We start from the raw sequence: 19,134 nt of genomic DNA, 5'->3' as shown, positions 1-19,134 counted from the left end.
GTGAAGCAAGAATGCCAAGGACCCCATTAAAACCAAAGAAGGAATGCCGGCTTTCACAAATATGCCAACCCTTCCAGGGACCAGGCTGCCGGTTCCTCTTCACAAACTCTGAGGATCATTACTCGTTTCCATTTCTGCACTAGCACAGAGGAAGTCCTAGACATGAGCCATGAAGTGAGGAAACTTTTTTAATTGCTCTGTTTCATCTCTTCTCACAAATGTGAATCACAACCCAAACCAAGCTAGCAGGTTTTGGGGGTGAAGCAAGGAATCTCTTCAAAGAAGTAACGTCTCACGATACAGACCTGGCCTGGCAAGGAAATACGGTCTGTCCTTGAGTCAGAGGGTACAGCCTTGTCAAAAATAGTAAATTAAAAAATGCCCACAAACAGGCACTGAAACAGTCATCGACACCATTAGATTGCCCTAACGGTCTTTGGCACAGTTCTGGCCCTGCATAACTAGTATACTCTCAACCAGTTCACAGGTATTATTCACGATTTTGCATGGACCAGTAACAACAAATGGGCTGTCTGGATGAAGCCACCCAGCTTCAAGGCTAGGAGTGCCTCGTAGTACAGATGTGACCAGATGACCTTAGGGCTGAAGAACAGGCCCTGAAACTGTTTTGCTTAGGAGGGTTACAGCTACAGTATAGTGCTGTGGCAGTGCTACAGAGCCAGGATGCATTGATCCATTCTGAAAATGGCAAATACAGACCAAGAAAAAGGTCCTAGCTTTGGTCTTGTATTGCAAATATTGAGCCCTTTTCACGTTTTAACACTAGAAATGCGTACGTGGGAAAAGGAAGCAGGAAGACAAGGCAAGGGGATGACTGCTATCCAAAGAACTGACCACGTGAGAAGACGGCAGACAGGATAGAGCCTATGAGCGTTTCAGTCCAACAGGAATGCGCTGTCCTTTGGACAATTAATTACTGAAAATGCACAAGCCATTTTCAATTTTAGAAGACAAGCACCCAGATTATTCTACTAAAATGAGAGCACAGCAGCCAATGCAGCAGGAGACGAGCAACTGACTGGAATGATAACAATTAAGATTTGGAAGTCACATCTCCGATGGAGACATCCAGAACTTGACAAGGAGCAGTCAGAAACAGGCAGTGTGTTCTGGGTTCCTCCTCTGCGTTGGAGGAGGTAGTGCTGCTGTCACCTTCTCTCTAAGCTTTGGGAGAACAGAAGTGTCACACTGGCTTACTGTCACTGTATCACGTCGCAAGCTCCTGCACAGTCTGACAGTCCCCAGTGTCAGCTCTGAGTAGTGTAGTTTTCAAACAGAAAATCTCTCATTAAACATTTGATCTTGAGACCATTTTCACTAGATATGCTAGCTTTCTTTTCCTCAGAGACAAATTCATTTTTGTTACTTCTTACCAGTTTTTCTAATGTCACCTTTTCCTGGACCATTTATCTGTCAACACCCAAGTTTCATGTGCTCAAGTACTTGTGGAACTGGAGGACCTAGTGAACCAGAACCTCCACCCAGAATTGGGTCGACTCAAAATTCTTCCTTTACCGACTCTTTGAGTTTAATACCAAGGAATACTTTAGACTATCTAGTTTAATCTCAAGTATACCATGGACCTAGAAGTCTAAAACTTCTGTCTTTCCAGTCCCGTGAGCCTAAAACCTTTTGTCTGACAAAAGCATGACTTTCCAGATGGCCTCAGAAATGTCAAGCAACACAGAATCTGACATTTCCTTCAGCTGTTTGTTGCTGCAGCCAGTCATTCCCTTTAAAATTTTGGTTGGATTCCTAATTTGTCTAAATTGTCAGAGCTCAGCTTCTAGGTCTGGGTCCTCGTGCCAGATTGAAGTGTCCTTTACTACTAGTGAACTAAACATACTGAACTCCAATTTTCTTACATGCCAGGGAAAAATGCTTGACCTTCTGGTCCAGCTGTACACGGGATATTGTTCTGGCCTACAGTTTGCCCCACTTTTACACAGTGGGGACCTGCTGAGCATGTACAGTAGTTCCCATCACATAGAGATGCCAGGCATGAAGGACAAGGCCATGTTCTGACGTGAGAATGAGCTATTCAGTAACTTTCAACTTGTGGTCCACCAGACTACTACTAAAAGCCTTGCAGAAAGTAATCTAAGAGTAGCAGTCCTACTGTCAGGTTAAATCCATTATATGTGGTCAACACAATCACCGCAAAAATGTCGGTAATTTAGAAATAAACGAACAAACAAAGAACCTCCAAAGCCAGTGAGGCCAGCAGTATGGATGGCTAGAAGACTAAACCCATGCATGCAAGGTATTCTTCTACCTCTCCAACGCTTTTCGGCATCTTCTGTACCTTGTAATTTTTCCACGCTTAAAAACATATGAACACCAAAATCAGATACAGCATCTCACTACTGCTCTCACTAATGTCATATGCAGGTGTGAAAAATGCCTTGCTTATACTTACATACACAGTATATATTGCATCTGACACACTTATTTGTCTTCTAGATTTTGAACTCTCATTCCCATTTTCGTGTGCTTTTCTATGCAACTGTGAGACCTGGAAACAGCACTTCTAAGTGAGTTTTATGCATTGAAAATGATTACAGGAACTGGGAATTTTCCATTAAATACCCAAAACGAGCATTGCATAACTTGGCAATGTTGAACACGTTCCAATGTTGCCAACTATCTACCGCTTTTTAATGAATAACCACACCAGCATTATTTAGAATTGTTATTCTAACAAGGCTTCAGTTATTTTCTCCTTTAAAAATATTTTTATTAAACTTATCTTGTTTAAAAATCAATTTACAAAGCAGTTAAGTAAATCAGCCATTTTAAAATCATCATAATTTCATTCACCTCATTAATTAATGGATATTCCCCAGTACTTCACCCCCAGCATATTGCTGTAAGAGCCTCTTATTCTTCTGAACTACTCCAGCTAGCTTTAATTCAATTTGCTTATCCCCTCTTTTTCCTTATGAAATACAATCAGCTGCAAAAGTAACAAGAAGCAAAACAAGCAAGGGACAGGCAGAATGACTGAGGGGGTGCAGAAGAAAATAAAGATAGCAAATGCTATGTCTGAGAGCAACGACTGTGGTCAAACCGTGTCCAACTTCGCTGCCCATGTAGCAAAATATCCTCAATACTAGCAGATCTCAAGCTATAATCATCTGCTGCATCTTCTCATCAGTTACCAAACCCCTCACCAGCTATGTTGGGCTGTCAAATTTGCTTGAGACTATATCTAAGAAAAAGTGCCAGCCAAGGGAGAACAGCCTTGAGCTTTTCACCCTGAAATGCTGAAAGCCGAACCCTTGTAAATACAACTTAAGCCAAAACTAAAACGGCAATTTTTTTTTGCAACTGAATCTAATCCTTAAAAGGAATCAAACTTATTTAGATCCTGATAGAAAAAGGTAGCTTAAAATATCAAGCCTATTTACATTTCTTGCATTAAGTTGGCAGTCATGCCCCACATAAGACAGCACAATTCCACTTACTGCCTCTTGGTATCTGTAAAGCATTAAAACTTCATGCTTATCTTTCCTGGCTCATCCAAAAGGAACCTGAGGTACCCAAATATCAGATTGAAGGGAGAACTGTAAGGAGCTGAATAATAAAAGAACTATATTTGCTTCCAAATCCACAGATGTGAAACTTCCAGCAGGTCCCAACCAGTCAGATGCAGGTACCTCTGCAGCATCATTTTCCTCCTGCTAAAGCTGCATTCTGGAGCGAAGGCTGTTTAGGGGGGAAATTGCTCACAATACCGTTGCTTTGTCCTGTGCCACCACCACGAGGTTTCTACCTTGATTTTTGTATGAGCTTCTCCCTTTAGACAGAGAAGCACCTCCCCACTTTGAAAGCACCAATCTTCAAAGGTAGCTGCCAAAGAAGTGGGGGGTACATAGCCAGATACAAAAAGAGTTTTATTCTGTTATCTTTCTGCCACTGATGGAAAAAAAATAAGGAACAACACAGCATCACTTCCTCACCTTCATATACACACACTCATCTATTCCCATGGCCCAAGCCCACAAGAGCCACTTACCCGACACGAACCTTCTAGGTGGTGCAACACGGCAGAGTAATCCCAGGAAACCAGCTAAGGGCGGCAAGTGGATAAGAACTCCGCGTCCAACTGAACTCGCAGAAGTTCAGAGCAATTCAATTATCTGTTTAGGAACATGGCCAGAACACTGGCCCTAACACCTCTAAGATAGACAAAAGGGCTCTGGACTCTTTAATGATCGCAAGAAATCATTTTTCTCTCTCCTACTCACCATACATAAGTGGAATGTGCTCTAGCATTACTGCAGAGATCCTTCTCCAAATCGCCACTAAAATTCACTGCTCTAACAAGCTCTGCAAAGCTCAAGACTCTTACCTAAACAGCTGTGCTTTTTGATACAAGACCCATATTTGATAAAATCTGCATAGTATGGATATGGGCTAGAGTCAGAAGCTTCAGGACAGGATCCTAGGTCTGGAAATTGGTTTAAGCATGATTCTGATAAAGTCACGTCAACTGTGGCAAACAGGATGTGGATAAATGCCATTTTCTACACTTCTGTGATATATAGCATATATTGCTATTACAGGGTTAGAGCCCTAACAGCACTATGCTGTTAATGGCATCTCCAGCATTTGTAATCTTATGTTTTATAACACCATCTTTCTTTCTCTCTCTCTCTTTCTTTTTTTTTTTTTTTTGCAACTCACCACTTTTTGGTTGTCATTAAATACGATCTCGCCCTTTAAATACAGGAAGAAAATCACAAGTGAAAGCTGTGTAAGTTATGGCCTTTCAGCTGTAGTAAGTTATCCATAATACAGCAAAAAGTGACTCTATACAACTTGTTAACTAAAACACGTGGTTTAATCATCATGGCCTTTCTCACAGCTTGAACTCCATAGCCTCTGAGGTCTTTGCTGTGAATATGTGCATACAGTAGTGGTGAGATTTGCAGTCTGGACAGTTGTGGAGACCGATGTCCTCCAGCTATTAAAAAGGCATAGCTGAGACCGGAGGAGGGCTGGCCTCCCATGCCCTGTCTCCACAGCGTGGCCCGATGAGGATCCTCGCTGGGTATGACAGGGCTGCTACGTTTCCCTTCAATGTGAGGTCTCTGATCTAGACAGCAAGCAAGAATGTAACCTCACATCTGCTATTTCTAAAGGCAATATGATTTCTTTATCCAACTGGCCTGAGATCCGAAAACCTAATTCACTCAGATACTCTCTTTAAGAACCAGTGACTAAACCGACACTCCACCTCCAGCTCCCCAGTCTAATTTTTTAGCCATACTTTATATATGCAAGTCTGTTTCTTTCTCCATACATTTTCATGCGATCCAAGCACCCAAGAGAGGTTTCACTCACTGCTCCTTCCTCTTCTCCATCTCGTCCCACCCAGTTACTCCTCCCAAAGCATGCCGCTCGTGCTTACAAGACACTCAAGAGCAGGCACTTATGAGCTACAGCCGTTTCTCAAGCAGAAGAGTTGATCTGTATCCCAGCGTAAGCAGTGCAGAGACCATGAACGCTGGTCTAGAAGCTAAGCCTGCGACCCATCACGAGAAGCTTTAAGACACAGTTGGAACTACGCTTTCACGTTTAGGGCATAACACCATCCAGCCTTCTGAAACTCGGGCTCCAGCCTTTTCTGTTCCTACTGGACGAGTTCGCCTCCTTTTTATTCCCAGCCCATCTCGATGCTTCCGAAAGGCCCAGAGCTTTGCACCACGTTAAGCAAAGCCACCTTCAAAACAGCAGCCGATGCAAAGATTGCTGGGGCGCAACAGAACAGCGAGGAGCTCACTCATCTCAGCTCTCACTTATGCTGATCAGAAGTAACTCCGGGATCTTCAGTGGAGTTATATTGGTTTTCAAGAGAGAAGGAGGGAGGAAAAAAAAAGAAAAAAAAAAAATCAGGCCTCAGATGCTCATCATGTCAACGAACACAGAGCCACCCTTATCCATACGTTAGCATAATTACCTCCTGCCGTGGCATCTCGCAGTCCTGATTTTCAAAGAGGGCCCTACTCCCATTCATCCTGATTCGCAAACAAAGTGTAATGCTCCTAATGACGGCTCTCATCCTAGCGAAACGAAAACCTCGCGCTGCACCAAGGAGCGAAATCAGGCTTACAAGCTGATCTATCGAGGTTAAACGTCACTGCTGCTGTTTATGAATGCAAAACGCCGCCTTATGAATGCAGAACACTGCCATACGCTTTCGATCAAAATGGTGACAGTTAATAAGAGCAGCCTGAAACTTCTGAAAATAAATCCAACGTAATCAAATACTCACCGCTGCACAAATTATAGAAGGCAAGCTGAGAGCAGAATATCAACATATCATTTCTTCAGGAGGCCTCAAGTTTCCGAGCTAGTTAAAGAGCCCCAAACCCAGCCTCACTTGCTCTGTATATGCTCTTCCTCCACTCAGCCTCTGAAAGTCTTCACAAATATTGCTTATTGGGTACTGGCACATTGGCAGTAAGCGAATCCTGGCGGTTTTGCCGCTGATTCAACTTGGGCGAGTAACTTGCTCTCCTTTATAGTATCCATTTTCCATCCTTGGAGAAGAGGCGAACTTGAGATCAATCATACAAGGGAAAAATATAATATAAATGCCAATTATTGTCATAATCCAAGTCTTACACCAGGGACTGACCTCTGACTAAGCAGAGGGCTGACAGCCAGGTACTTCTGAATTCTGCTCAAAGCACAGACTGATTCACACCGACACTTTATCTGTCTAACCCTAATGTTCCCTACTTCTCGAATCCTGGTTTCCTATTATTGTTGCAATTCTACAGCAACGAGGAAGGAATTGAAACTCTGAGGCTGCATTCAAGGGCAGAACGAGGGATCGGAAAGACTAACAGACACCGAGAAAGGCTATAGCGGCAGCTGAGTGTCGAACCAGGGACCAAAGCCCAGCCCAGTGCCAAGAGCGAAGGAGAAGTTCTTCGATTTGGGACCCACAGACTAAATTTCGGGTATACAAGCTCTGTAACAGTCATGAAAGCACTTGTGTGTTTGAGTTGCACAGTTAACCAGGTATCAGTAACACACTGAAGTATTTTCTTCAACCCACGTGAAGAAACAGAGTCACTGTGGCAAGAGAACCAAGAGAGACATGGGCTCAGCCTGGATATCGATTGGCAAGACACACATTTACAGCCGTCAAGATTCCTGCGGTAGCTATACTGCTGTCTCCTGTCTCCTCCACTTCTTTACTAAAATCCAGAGAGCATCTCCAAATACTCTGCGTTACACCTCCTAGTTGAAGTACTTGCATTTGTATCGTTCAAACACATCTTTCTGCAGAATACCCCACCGAGGCAGGAAAGTGATATTATGCTAATTTTTTTGAGAGCAAGAGCTCAAACACAGGGCACCAGCCTTCCAACAAGACAAAATGACTTGTCCAAAGCCACACAGGGATTCTGCAAGGAGGCAGGGACTAAGTGCCAGGCTAAAATTTGAGTATTTCCTCACTCACATACAGTCATCTTACAGGGTCCATCTACAGCGCCAGATATGGCAAGGTGCCACCAGCAGGACTTCCACCATCTCTCTTCCATAGGTAAAGAGAAAGACATTTGGAAGCATTTCAGGCACCTTCGTTCTCCTGCAGAATCTATCACCTGCAGTAACAACCAGCATTTTTCTTAAAAGCAAATTCTGTTAGTTTCAGAGAAGTAAAATCCAAACCCAGCAAATAACTGAAATTTATCTACACCTAATCTCATGCTTAACTACAAAGCAAAAAAATTTCCACTAGAAAACAGTTTGCAAGTGCAATTTTATTGGCACACACTCTCAGCGAAGACACAGATTATACTTGCGAGAACAACTCAGGGATAGATAACTGGAGCTCCTTGAAGAATATAAATTATAATGGCAAAAACACAGGCTTTTGGCTGCAGTTACTTCCATATTAGAGGTTTTTTTTTTTTTTTTTTTTAAGCATTAAAAAAACCCCACACCCATACTAATTAGTGCTCTTAAAGCATCAAACATCTCCAGTCTAACCCAGGCTTTAATTAGGTACATTTCCTTACGTTACATAGGGAAAACTCAGCTTGCATCTTCAGAGCAAACCCAAATCTTTCTGTGACCCACTTGGAGCAGGCCCTGGTGTTCTCCTGAAGATGCAAGCCCCAAGGCTGCAGATGCATGAGGGAGGGTGACCTGAGCTGAGCACCCACCACCACTGCAGGAGGGGCTGGTCCGGCTCTTCTGCCCTCCTGCACAGCGCCAGGACTTGGTGGCAACCTCCACAAACCAGTCCAGTTCACAAACCCAGCAGGAAAACAAACAGCTCGACCAACCCCATGTCTGCCTAGATCAGCAAGTCAAATCAGCTTAGAGAAGGTGGCTGATGATTGCTATAACCAAACCAGCTCACTGGGACATGATAATTTGGCCATAAGCAGAAGGTGGCATAAGAGAAGCACGGGGAACAAGATTTCTTTTAGATTCCTTTTAGGTTGGCTTAGCTGCCCATGGGATGGTGGAGTAATTCATTTGGTTTGTCTTAAAGTAATACTACGGGCTCGGACAAGACATCGTTTCAGTTAAGGAAGCTTAAAATGCCAAGTGAACATCCTTGCTATTTGCACTCTACCTTGATATCACTGAAGATAAGGAGTGTAAATTAGCTGAAGCCTCTTTCACCAAGGTTTAAAGTGTTTTGGGTCACATTTCAGGGAAGCTGGACAGTTAATGCCTTTTAGCTATGGACAGTAACTTTCTAAACCACCATAATTCCTCTGTCTGGTCTCCAGCGCATGCCAACTTTGGGATAGTTCACATAATAGTTCTGTTCTTTCTGTTGTTTTTCCAAAACGAAGACAACACTCCAATTCAGTTCTTTTTAATCTGTGCTACTCAATCTGATTTTCTTTCCAGTCAGGAGGCTTATAGCCGCTCCCACGACAGCTCTGTCATTGCTGGCAGTTAGATTCATACGCACTGACCTGGTAATACAGGTAAACTTTAAATGGGAATGTTGAAACTGTCCAGTTCCATCAGAAATCGTATTTTGAGAGGTAGTTTGAAACATGCAACACAATAGTGATGGTCATATCTCATCATTAACGTATTAATTAATCAATACTGCAGTGATCCGGTGAGGTACAAGTAGATAATTACTCCCATTATATTTATGGGGAAACCAATGGAGATATATTTGCATTGGCTACAGAAGGACCTGCTTTCACATCTATAACTAATTCTTGTGAGACCAAAATCAAAAGTCTTGCGTTCACACCATGCCTCAAATTCCTCCTCAGCACCGGCTCTCATCCAGATCTGCATGAAAATTAGGTGGGTGAAATGGTTCATGCAGCCAGCTGCCTACTTTGTTCTTCTGACAAGAGCATGAAGCCCGATGACGGCGATAAACAAACTGCTCTCAAACCATGGTACTTTCCAAACTGATTTATTAATGTAAACCAGCCCTAATTTCAGTTTACTTTAAAACCCTGGGCTGAAAATTGCAATACCTCCAACACTACTTTTTAAGTTACTTTATCTTGCCTGTTTTAGGAGTGGCTACCTCTCTTGGAGATGGAGGGAGCACACAGCTGGGGGCAGCAACTGTGTCGGCGGCTCCTTTTTCACCTTTAGCAATATGTAAGTCAAAACTCTCATACTCCTATTGCTTATTATGTCGGAGTAACTCTTTCCTGACTTGGAGGGGTGATCAAAACAAATTGCAAAATGCATCTTAGCTCCGGTCTTCGCTGTAGATGTGGTAGCTGTGTTCCTGCTCTCCCCAGCCCATACATACTTATTTCTTTCTTTCTCTACTCTCTCTCACTCTCTTTTTTCTTTTAAATAATCATTATAAGCAGATGCATATGAGACAGGTCACCATTTCACAACAGGTCCCACCTAGCCGGTGGGATGTCACACCCGTTTTTTTTTTTTTCTTTTTTTTAAGGCTGTTTTCTTCTTTCCTCTTATGTAACCATGAAGCTCGTTTATCCTTCTTAAAAGATATCTGTGGTTTAATCTGAAAACTTTACACCTAATTGGGTCATCTTGGCCCATTTCCTCTAATTTAATACTTTCTAATCCTCTTCAAATTGTTTCACCCCGGCTTTCACCCAGTCAGAAATCATTCGCCCATACTTATATTGCATTCTCAATGACTGTATTAACTACAAATATCCTGGAATCAATCAAAACAGCGGCTACCTCTCTAATAGAGGATGGCAGCTGATTAACAGCACACATCAATGTTGCACAACGATTCCAGAAAGCAGCAGACTAACACGATATCGAACTGAAACTGCACAGAGGCAGAACACGACTGAAATTTGGATAAAACACAGGAAATTAAAACAGCGTAATTCACAGCTTTAAGATTTATGTTAAAAGTCTGATTCAGAGTTGAGGCTGACAGACTGTCCTTGTGCTCATACAAAGCACAGAGGAGCGCTAAGATCATTCTGCAGACTCTGAATTGCCAGCATAATAAAGATGTACAGGGCAGTGTGGCCTTTCCACCAGATTTCTTTCCTGCTGTGAACTAAAACTTCACAATTTCAAATGGTGACTATTTAACACTAAAATCCAACATATTTCCAGCTACAAAGAAAGAATAGGAGGAGGCTCATGGCACTTGCAACAAAATAAGAAACCACTGATGTTGAATGAAAGACTAACCCAACAGCAATAGAAAATAATTATTCAATGGTTGTGTCAAGAGGCCTGTTTGAAATACATTGGTGGTTTAGTTAAAACCCCCCCGCCTCGATCAACTGTTACCCTTTGCTGCAACTCTTTGTTGTACAAAAGCCTGTGATTGTATCGGCCCTCGCATTATGAAGGCCCCTGTGCCAGCTACACCGTGTGCACCCTTGCGATAATCCATCTGGGACGAATTTGACCACATTCACAGCAGCCCTGTTTCTCACTACCTGTTCTGTAGACAGGATTTCTCTTTCTAGCTCAGCCTGCAAGGAGGTACAGTCAGAAATCAGGAGGTCAGAGCATCTCCAGAATCTGACAGCCACTGGACGGGCATCTGGTCACGCCTATAAAAGAGGTCCAGGGAACAGTGATATAGGACTGGTCAGCGAGAGAGATGGATGAAATGCAATATAAGGCAAGCTGGTTGCGGCTTGGATGAACACAGTGAACTTTAATATTAGCTGCCCCTGGTTTTCTGCTTTTGCTATACAACACTACCTTTATGGTGTACTCATCCCCATTCACCAAGTCTGTAGTGGCATTAAGCTTTCTTGCCCAGCTCTGGTATCCATCTAGTATGTCCAGGAAATGGATTGCCATCTCCAGCTTTTAATAGTACCCTTTCTTTGATCACGACTAAGAGTCTAAAAATTGCATGATTCTCCTCTTTCTCTGACAGAAAAGCAGAAATAACCTATCAGCCAAACCAAGTGAAGAATTAAATTCTACTCTTCCATGCCTTTAACGCCTTGCAAATACCACACCAGCAGCACTCTCCAATTTAGCAAACTGCTGATAATCATTGTAACCATTTCTCTGCTCTTTTCACACAAATCAACAGAAACAAACTTTTGAGCTTTCATCAAATGACTTTTTTTTGTTTATTTTGTACTTACACTACTGGAAAAGTTCTGAGCATACTTTACATGGGGATGGGACGTTATAAAGCCTCTTGGGGGTCTTCAGTGTTATTCACCATTCTGTAGGACAGACAAACAAAAGATTAAAAAAAAGTTAGAGATTTCTATGAAAGGCAAATACATTCTGACTTCTTGTTATCCGGCTAAGCACTATACAACCGGAGTTTTATTACAGAGGACAACCTTATGGCAGTCTCACCAGACAGTCGCCCCAGATCACTTTTGATCGGGAAAAACAAAGGTGGGTCCCTTCAGGATCCTTCTCAATCATCTAATCCCTCCCTCTGCTCAGAGGCGGTACAGCGTATACCAACCGCTAAATATAACCATGGTTAAGAAAAATGCTCTCCAGAATCGCTGAACTTTCTCATATCCTCTTTCAAATTTTTTGCTTTATCCTGTGGATCGTTAAGGTCCGACCCTCTTGCTTCCCTTTGCCTTCAGTGGTAGCTTTGTCATGGTTTGCAGTGGACCCACAGTCTTAAAGACTGGATTCTTCACATCCAAACACCCTACGAATTATAACGATTCAAGTTATAAATGGATGCTTTATAGATCTAAACAAGGTCAACCAGCTGGGTATTCTGAGCTTGTGTACAGCCATAGATTTAAAACTGGAAATGCTCAATCACATTACTCTTGGTAATCTGTAACTAATCCAGATCCATATATAATCATAGACATATACTTCAATGCACATAGTGAGACTCCTAAGGAGAAAGTTGATGTCTGGTAGTGTAATCAAGTCCAGAGACTAAAATTTAAATTACAATTGATTTCTTTTGGCCACAAGTAAATTAATCTATGCAATCATTTAGCCTTATGACAGTTACCTACCCTTTTAACTCACAAAAGCTATTAAAAGGATTATTTGGCTAACATCCGCAAAGAGCTTAGAAGACAGGTACTATGTTCTGAAACAGAATGACCTAATAGAATTTTCTTTAGCTATCATTGCTGATGTCTTTCTCCACAAACATGAATTCAAAGTGCTTCAAAAGCAAAACTATTAACCAATGGGAAAGAGAAAGACAGGACATTATATCCAGGCAGAGGTGGACGGAACTAGGGAGAACATTTACACTTCAGGCTATGGGCGTATGCAACCTTGGAAAGAACTGAGTAGAGCAGCATCGAGATTTGCACAGGGTAATTTAGCCTGCTCCGTAAAGAGCTTGTCTATAATATTAGCACTCAGACCTTGCGGATGGACAGATCTTGGCTCTTCTCACTGGGTAAGGGTGGCGCAGACACCATAGCATGGCCCTTCCTCTATTGCACCACAGGACCTGCTATAGCTGGAAGTGCACTTTGGAAAAACTGGACCTGCTCCAGTTGGAGTCCACTGCCCATGCACGGACTATACCAGGCTCACCAGGTACACACTACATCATTTATACATCTCTCCTGCCCTGAACAACTTGGGAACCCTCAGGGCAAAGGCTTTGGGCTGAATGACCTTTTCCAGAAGCAGCAGCAGTCCGCTTCTGGCCACCAGTTTTCCCGGGGCCTTCAAGTCTCTCCCCCACGTGACTGCTCACACCCAGCCATGGAGAAGGAAAGACCTGGGCGTTTGCTGGGAGAAGGGAGTTGCTGAGAGCTGGCTGCTGCCATTTCCAAAACAACTCATTTGGCCCACATCTAGGTCTCGAATTGCCTTCTTCCTCTCCAGGAAAGGAGGCCGCCAAGAGCAAGTTGTAGACAGGACCAATGATCCCAGCACACCACAGTCAGGTACCATGGCCTAGGAGAGAAACCATGACACTAAAGTACTGATGGATGGAAAAGACGAATACCCAGGTCCCTTGCAATTACCAATCCCAAACACTTTAGAGATAGTTCTACACCAAAGCACTTCTCTGTTAAATCTCTCAACTATATTTAAAACATTTTCCCTGAAGCAGTCACAAAAAATATGAGATCATGCTGTTGACTTATTGCCAAATTTTGAGTTTAATACGGAGAACTGTTTTGTTTTCCAAAGAGGAACAAATTTGTCTTAAATATATACAAACTTTCTGAAGGTCAGAGAGGCTAATGGTAGAGAACTGGATTCCTCGCAGAAAGATTGGCTTCCAGACTGAGGAGCGGGTAAGAAGCAAAGAACATAACCCACAACGGAAAGGAAAGATCACCTTCCATCATCACGAAACACAATATTAAAACTGGAACAGGATGAGATGAGCTATAGAGAGCCAAAGAAAAGGCTGCAGTAACTCAGGTGAGAGATGACAAAGGCAGGACAATGATTTTAGTGATACTAATGGAAGAGAAAAAAAACAGTACAGACTTCAGATGTTATAAATGAAGAGCTATTAGTATCTAGTTTGGGATGTGAACAGAGGAGGGAGAAGGAACTCTTCCAAGAGCCTCCAGATCTGTAAATGCAGATACGGAAGATGATAGCATTTGAGCAGAAATAAGGAGAAAGAAATAAAGAAGAGCTCATGCGAAAATAAGAAATCTCCATTTTTGCTATGTGAAAGGTGGGGGTGATAGTGTTACAGTCCAGATGCAATTGCAAACTGTCACAGACAAAGCCAAACAGTAAGGCAGGTCAGGGAATCCTCAGGGCTGCCTTGTAGCTGTAACTGTGAAAGAAAATGAAGTTAAACAGAAAGAGGAGGAAACCAGCACTTCCTACATCCGATGCCAGAACAGCACGGCAGCTATTGAAAAGGGTTACAAACGGTCTTTGACTCCAAGTTGGTCTAAAGTCCAATGGCACTGAAATACCCTCCCTCCCCACCCCACACACGTGAAGATCGCTTACAAGTTGTTGTAATTTAAGGGCTCGTCAGAACGGAGACGAGCAACTCCTCGCCTACAATTTTAGCCAAATTATTCAGTCCAAAACAATGCAGCTTCCACCACCAACAAGCCATGACTTAAAATCACGAATCAATATCCCTCTTTCCCCCATTCCCCTTCTTTTATCATAAACTAAAGCGCCAAACTAGGCTTAATCACAGCGGCAAAAGCAGGTGTCACCACAATCTATAGTTGATAGGCAAGTAAGAACTCACAAACCTTTGCCCTCTTCACATTATCCATTAAATAAATTGCTTGTTAATAAAACACAGGGAAAACATACCTCCAGCTCCCCTTCCTATTTCTGGTACCGATAATAAAAAATTCAATATTAATATGGAAATCATGGCCACAGTTGTAGAATCAAATGTAATGAACAATCTTGTCCCCAGCTTAAGTTGCTATAAAGGCAGCTTAAATTTACAATGGATGAGTCTTCGTGGCAATCTGTTTTTCAGATATTAAAAATCTCATTTTCTCAGTGCCAAGGACAAGTGGATGTGTGAAGCATTGGAGTATCAACTCTGCATTTGTCTCACTTGACATGAAATCATTCTCATTTTAGTTCAGGTTTTTAATACATTCTTGGGATCCACTTCAGTTTTCTTCATTTCTCACAGTACGCAATTAGATGTTTTGAAGCACAGTTCACCCTGATCAACAACTCCCTGCAGAAGCAAGGAGGAAGTTACTTGGTACAGAGGCGGCTGATCTCACTTATTTGGAAAAGAAATTGATTTTCCTTTTTAATTTTTTGAGTCACATAGTGAAAAATAATGCCACCACTTTGTATTTCACTAATACCTTCCGTCGTAAGTTCTTAAAATTGGCTTTACAAACAACAAATTAAAAGCTCTGTGTCCTTGTGAAAGAGAAATATCATTTTGTAGAAGGTAAATCATGGACAGAATAAATTTTTGGCTTAAAGCTAAAAAGGATAGTATCAGTGGCTGAACACGGTATCTGCTCAAGGATGTAGGTCCTGCGACTATTAGGGCCACCAGGTCATGAAACGCTGAAGAACTGAGTGCCAGCTTGCTGATAAACCCGGTGCACTGGATGGCGAAGCAAACAGGAGCCAAGTCAGCCCCATAAATGAAGTTCTGCCGCTGCTGAATTTGCAGTAAAGCCAGATACCCAACCCTGTGCATAATTACAACGCAATGCTCCCTTAGAAGTAACAGAAAATCTGACAAATTGAAGTCCTTTAATTAACCGATAGAGGTGTGGTTTAAGGTCAATAGGAGCTGCTAGGTGTTCTGGTTGGACTCCGTGTGCCCGTGTGTGTCTAAAGGCTGTCATATTTCATTTGCTTCACCTTCTCTATGCTGAGGCCAGCATAAAAGAAAACAAACCTGTTACTGTCTTAACTTATGTCCAGAAGACATCTTGCCTCAAAGACACCAAGAGACCAAGGATCCATCGCTCCTCTTAGTAGCTCATTCTGGTGGCTAATCACCATCATCATTAAAAATCTGTACTTGATTTCTACTTTGAATGTATCTGGCTTTAGATTCCAGATAATAGTTCCTGCTAAGCCTTTTCCTGCTTGATTAGAAAGCCCTGTATTGTCAGGAGATGTTCAGACAGGTTGTTGTTTACCCAGTGATTTGAAAACTCCAAGTACTGTATTTGTTTCAAGACTTAAAGATAAATTCATCTGAGTACATGCACAAAAGTAGGACTAGTGTCCAAAATACGAAAGCAAATCTAGGACTCTAGCCCATTTTCCCAAAATAGGCCTATTAAAAAAAAAAATACACTCTGTCATATGACTTGAGGATGTGTTACATTTGTGCCCTGGAAAGCAAGGTTAAGAACCTCTCTAAGCATTGCCTTGCCACCTCCTGAGCTCGCGCTGGGGCTCAGCAGCGCCCAGCATCCAGTTTCAGTAGTCACTGCATCGCGACAACAGGAGGACAACTGCCTCTTAAGTCTCCAGGCTCTAAGTTATTTAAATATTATTGCTTTAAGTTAGTACATCGATCTGTATCATGAGCAAGTTCTCATGAAGACCCTCAAGAAGATGCACAACGAGCTCTCCTCAAGAATCATTACTAAGCAAGCAAAGCAGACACCATGCATCTGCTGCAGCTACTGCACAGAGTATGTTAGCTCAGTCACAAGGCATGAATTGCTATGGAGGAGACCATATCCTACAGGATAGGTTGAGACCTCCACACCAAAGAGAGGTATAGACCATGCCCTCTTCAAGAACAGAAAAACTCTTGAAGAAACTGCTCAGCAGTTACCTCCAATCAACACCGTTTCCAGTCTTACTGCGATTTTGTGTTGGTTTACCAAACGCTTTTTACTGCATCCCAGAAGAAGGGAATATCTCAGGATGATGATGAGGGAACACAATGGCAGCTTGCCAAGTTTACAGCAGAATATTTTTGACAGGATCTGTCCACTCTTCTGCCTCCCTCTTAACTACGGGAAACCACCAAAACAAGCATTTTGCCCCGTGGAAAATACATCCTTGATCTTATGATAAAGAAAGCAACAGTTGACACACTTAAGAAAGCAAATAAGTAAATCCTTGCTCCCACAACATTCCCTGTGATAGATCTCTACAGCGTGATCAGCCTAGCACTGCAGGCAGCATTGCTGCTATCGCCTTTTCCCTCCCAACACTACACAAAAGAAGGCTTCTTACCCAAATTTAGTGGCATTTTCTAGAGTGCAAGCCGGAGGTCAGGCTCCATTCTGAAGCAGAATAACAATCCATCCTCTCTGCAGAGAAGACCTCAGCTAAATTACTAAGTTCCCAAACTCACCCAAAGCTTTCAGAAAGGCAGAAAAGTTCTTCCATATTTCACTGGAAACGACCTCTGAGTTACTCAGAAGTCCCGGAGACACATATGAGACAAGACAGTCTCAGTGAAAAGGACATAATTCAGTAGCGCTTTGTCCTCATCAAGAGCTGGAAAATGAAATAGTGTTGTTAAGATACATCTCCAGACACATTCCCACGGAGGTTCCCAGGCTGTATTTTCATTATTGGTTATAAATGAGCTTCAGGCCTAACGTACCAAGCACCCGCACTGTAACATCTCCTGAATTTCTGTATGTTGTCACCTCTGATCATGCCTAAAAACTTGCTTGGGAGCAAAGGTGAGGGGTGAACCAGTATTTCCAGATAAAACTGCAGGTCAGTATGGATAGCAGAAGAATGACAGCAAAGCACAGAAATTCATGGCTAATAGTGATAGCTAATGGCTGCTAGGCAGCAAAGACAACTTCCTTAATGATCAAATAGGTTAGCTTAATCCACTTACATCAGTTTGAGTATTTAAACGGAGGAGGAAGAGGAAGATGGTCACTTACAGGTGAGAGGCAACTCAAGGAGATAGTGACTCTCAGCTGAGTGGTTCAGTCCAAAATGTTTGATACTGCACAGCAACAGAGCAGGCGCGCTCACTAAATCAGTAATGATGTGTTAGAAGACAGTAAGCAGAAGCAGACAGTTCAAAGCATAGTATGATCTCTGCCTGTTCCTATACAGCTACAACGGACGTAGACTGAAGATTTAAAGCAGCTACATGCCAGCGGTGCAGATTATACTCTGAATTCTGTGGATATGCACGCAACAAGGCATACGTGTTAATCTGGACAAAACTGGGGATGGGGGGCAGCCAAGTCAAGTCCTTGAGTCCCAGCCTGGACAAAACATGCAATAAATAAGGGGCTCACTCAGAGATCGCAATTAACACCAATTGCCTTGACAGTTTTGTGTTAGGAATATAGCGACATAGGAGCACTGGACATATCAAACCGACATGAGATTCTACATTGCCAAGCACAGTATGTCTGCATGCTGCGAGTGCACCTACGTTGCTGAATACTGCTAGGTCTGAGCATCTCTGCTTACTAAATCTATTCAGGCATTTTCCTGTGCAACCCATATCTGTGTGGTTATGTCCGTAATTATGCTGCAATTAAATTTCTCACCAACTGGAACTGCTCAAATGAATTACTACGCAGTATGTTGTAGGAGAACGTGACTTTGTTTCCCGAGGTCCTGAAGAGCCCTAAGACTGCCTGCCATCTCTTGCGTCTAACTAGCACCAAGTACTGCTTTGGACATGGAGGCAGGACTTACCCCGTTTGTAGCAAGATGCAGACCGAGAGTCACAGCACACTATGAACAAAAGGAAAGTGCCGCAGCTATAGCTCCCAGATCTCAGGGGGGAGATCACTCATGTTGGAAGACCACCAAGCAGACTGCATTGCACATCGCACGCTGAGAGAGGTGTAAATGCCACACGTGCAGACCAGCACTATTTACTGCAGGAAGACCAGCGCGGAGCAGCAGGAGCACAGCACCCTGCAGATCGGAGATGGCCAGCAGCAGCCTCAGAACAGCCATCCAGGCAAAAAAGCTTTGATAAACTAATCCCAGCCTGCCAGCAGTAGGACATCCTGGAAATACTGGAAAAACATACCTGTTCCATCAATGTCTAGACAATGACTAACCCAGGCTACTAGAATTAGTGCCTAATGAGCTTGGAGTTTGATCTTGGAGCCGTGCATGTTTAAGTAAGTTGACTAATACTGTGACTTTCCCATATTTTACTTAAAATAGCAACAGTCTTTTAAAAGACTCGCCTTCCTCTTTGCCTGCCAACTCCCCTCAAAGCAGCAGCTTACTTGTTTCAAAGAGGACATGGAGGTCCCCCACCAAAACTAATGCTCA

General features: G+C 42.8%; 1 protein-coding gene across 18 annotated transcripts in view; it reads right to left on the bottom strand.

Moving 5' to 3' along the window:
• Positions 1-19,134, bottom strand: part of HMBOX1 (homeobox containing 1) — a 119,086-nt gene that overhangs the window by 63,494 nt on the left and 36,458 nt on the right. For all 18 annotated transcript variants that reach the window (XM_064508264.1, XM_064508273.1, XM_064508265.1 and 15 more), the window contains exon 2: positions 11,601-11,684. In XM_064508264.1, coding sequence (XP_064364334.1) covers positions 11,601-11,623 — 23 coding nt within the window. In that variant the 5' untranslated portion in view covers positions 11,624-11,684. The remainder of the gene's footprint in view (positions 1-11,600; positions 11,685-19,134) is intronic.

Source organism: Dromaius novaehollandiae, chromosome 3 (genome assembly GCF_036370855.1).
Source record: "Dromaius novaehollandiae isolate bDroNov1 chromosome 3, bDroNov1.hap1, whole genome shotgun sequence".
Taxonomy (NCBI): Eukaryota; Metazoa; Chordata; class Aves; order Casuariiformes; family Dromaiidae; genus Dromaius; species Dromaius novaehollandiae.
This window is presented reverse-complemented; position numbering and strand designations above follow the sequence as displayed.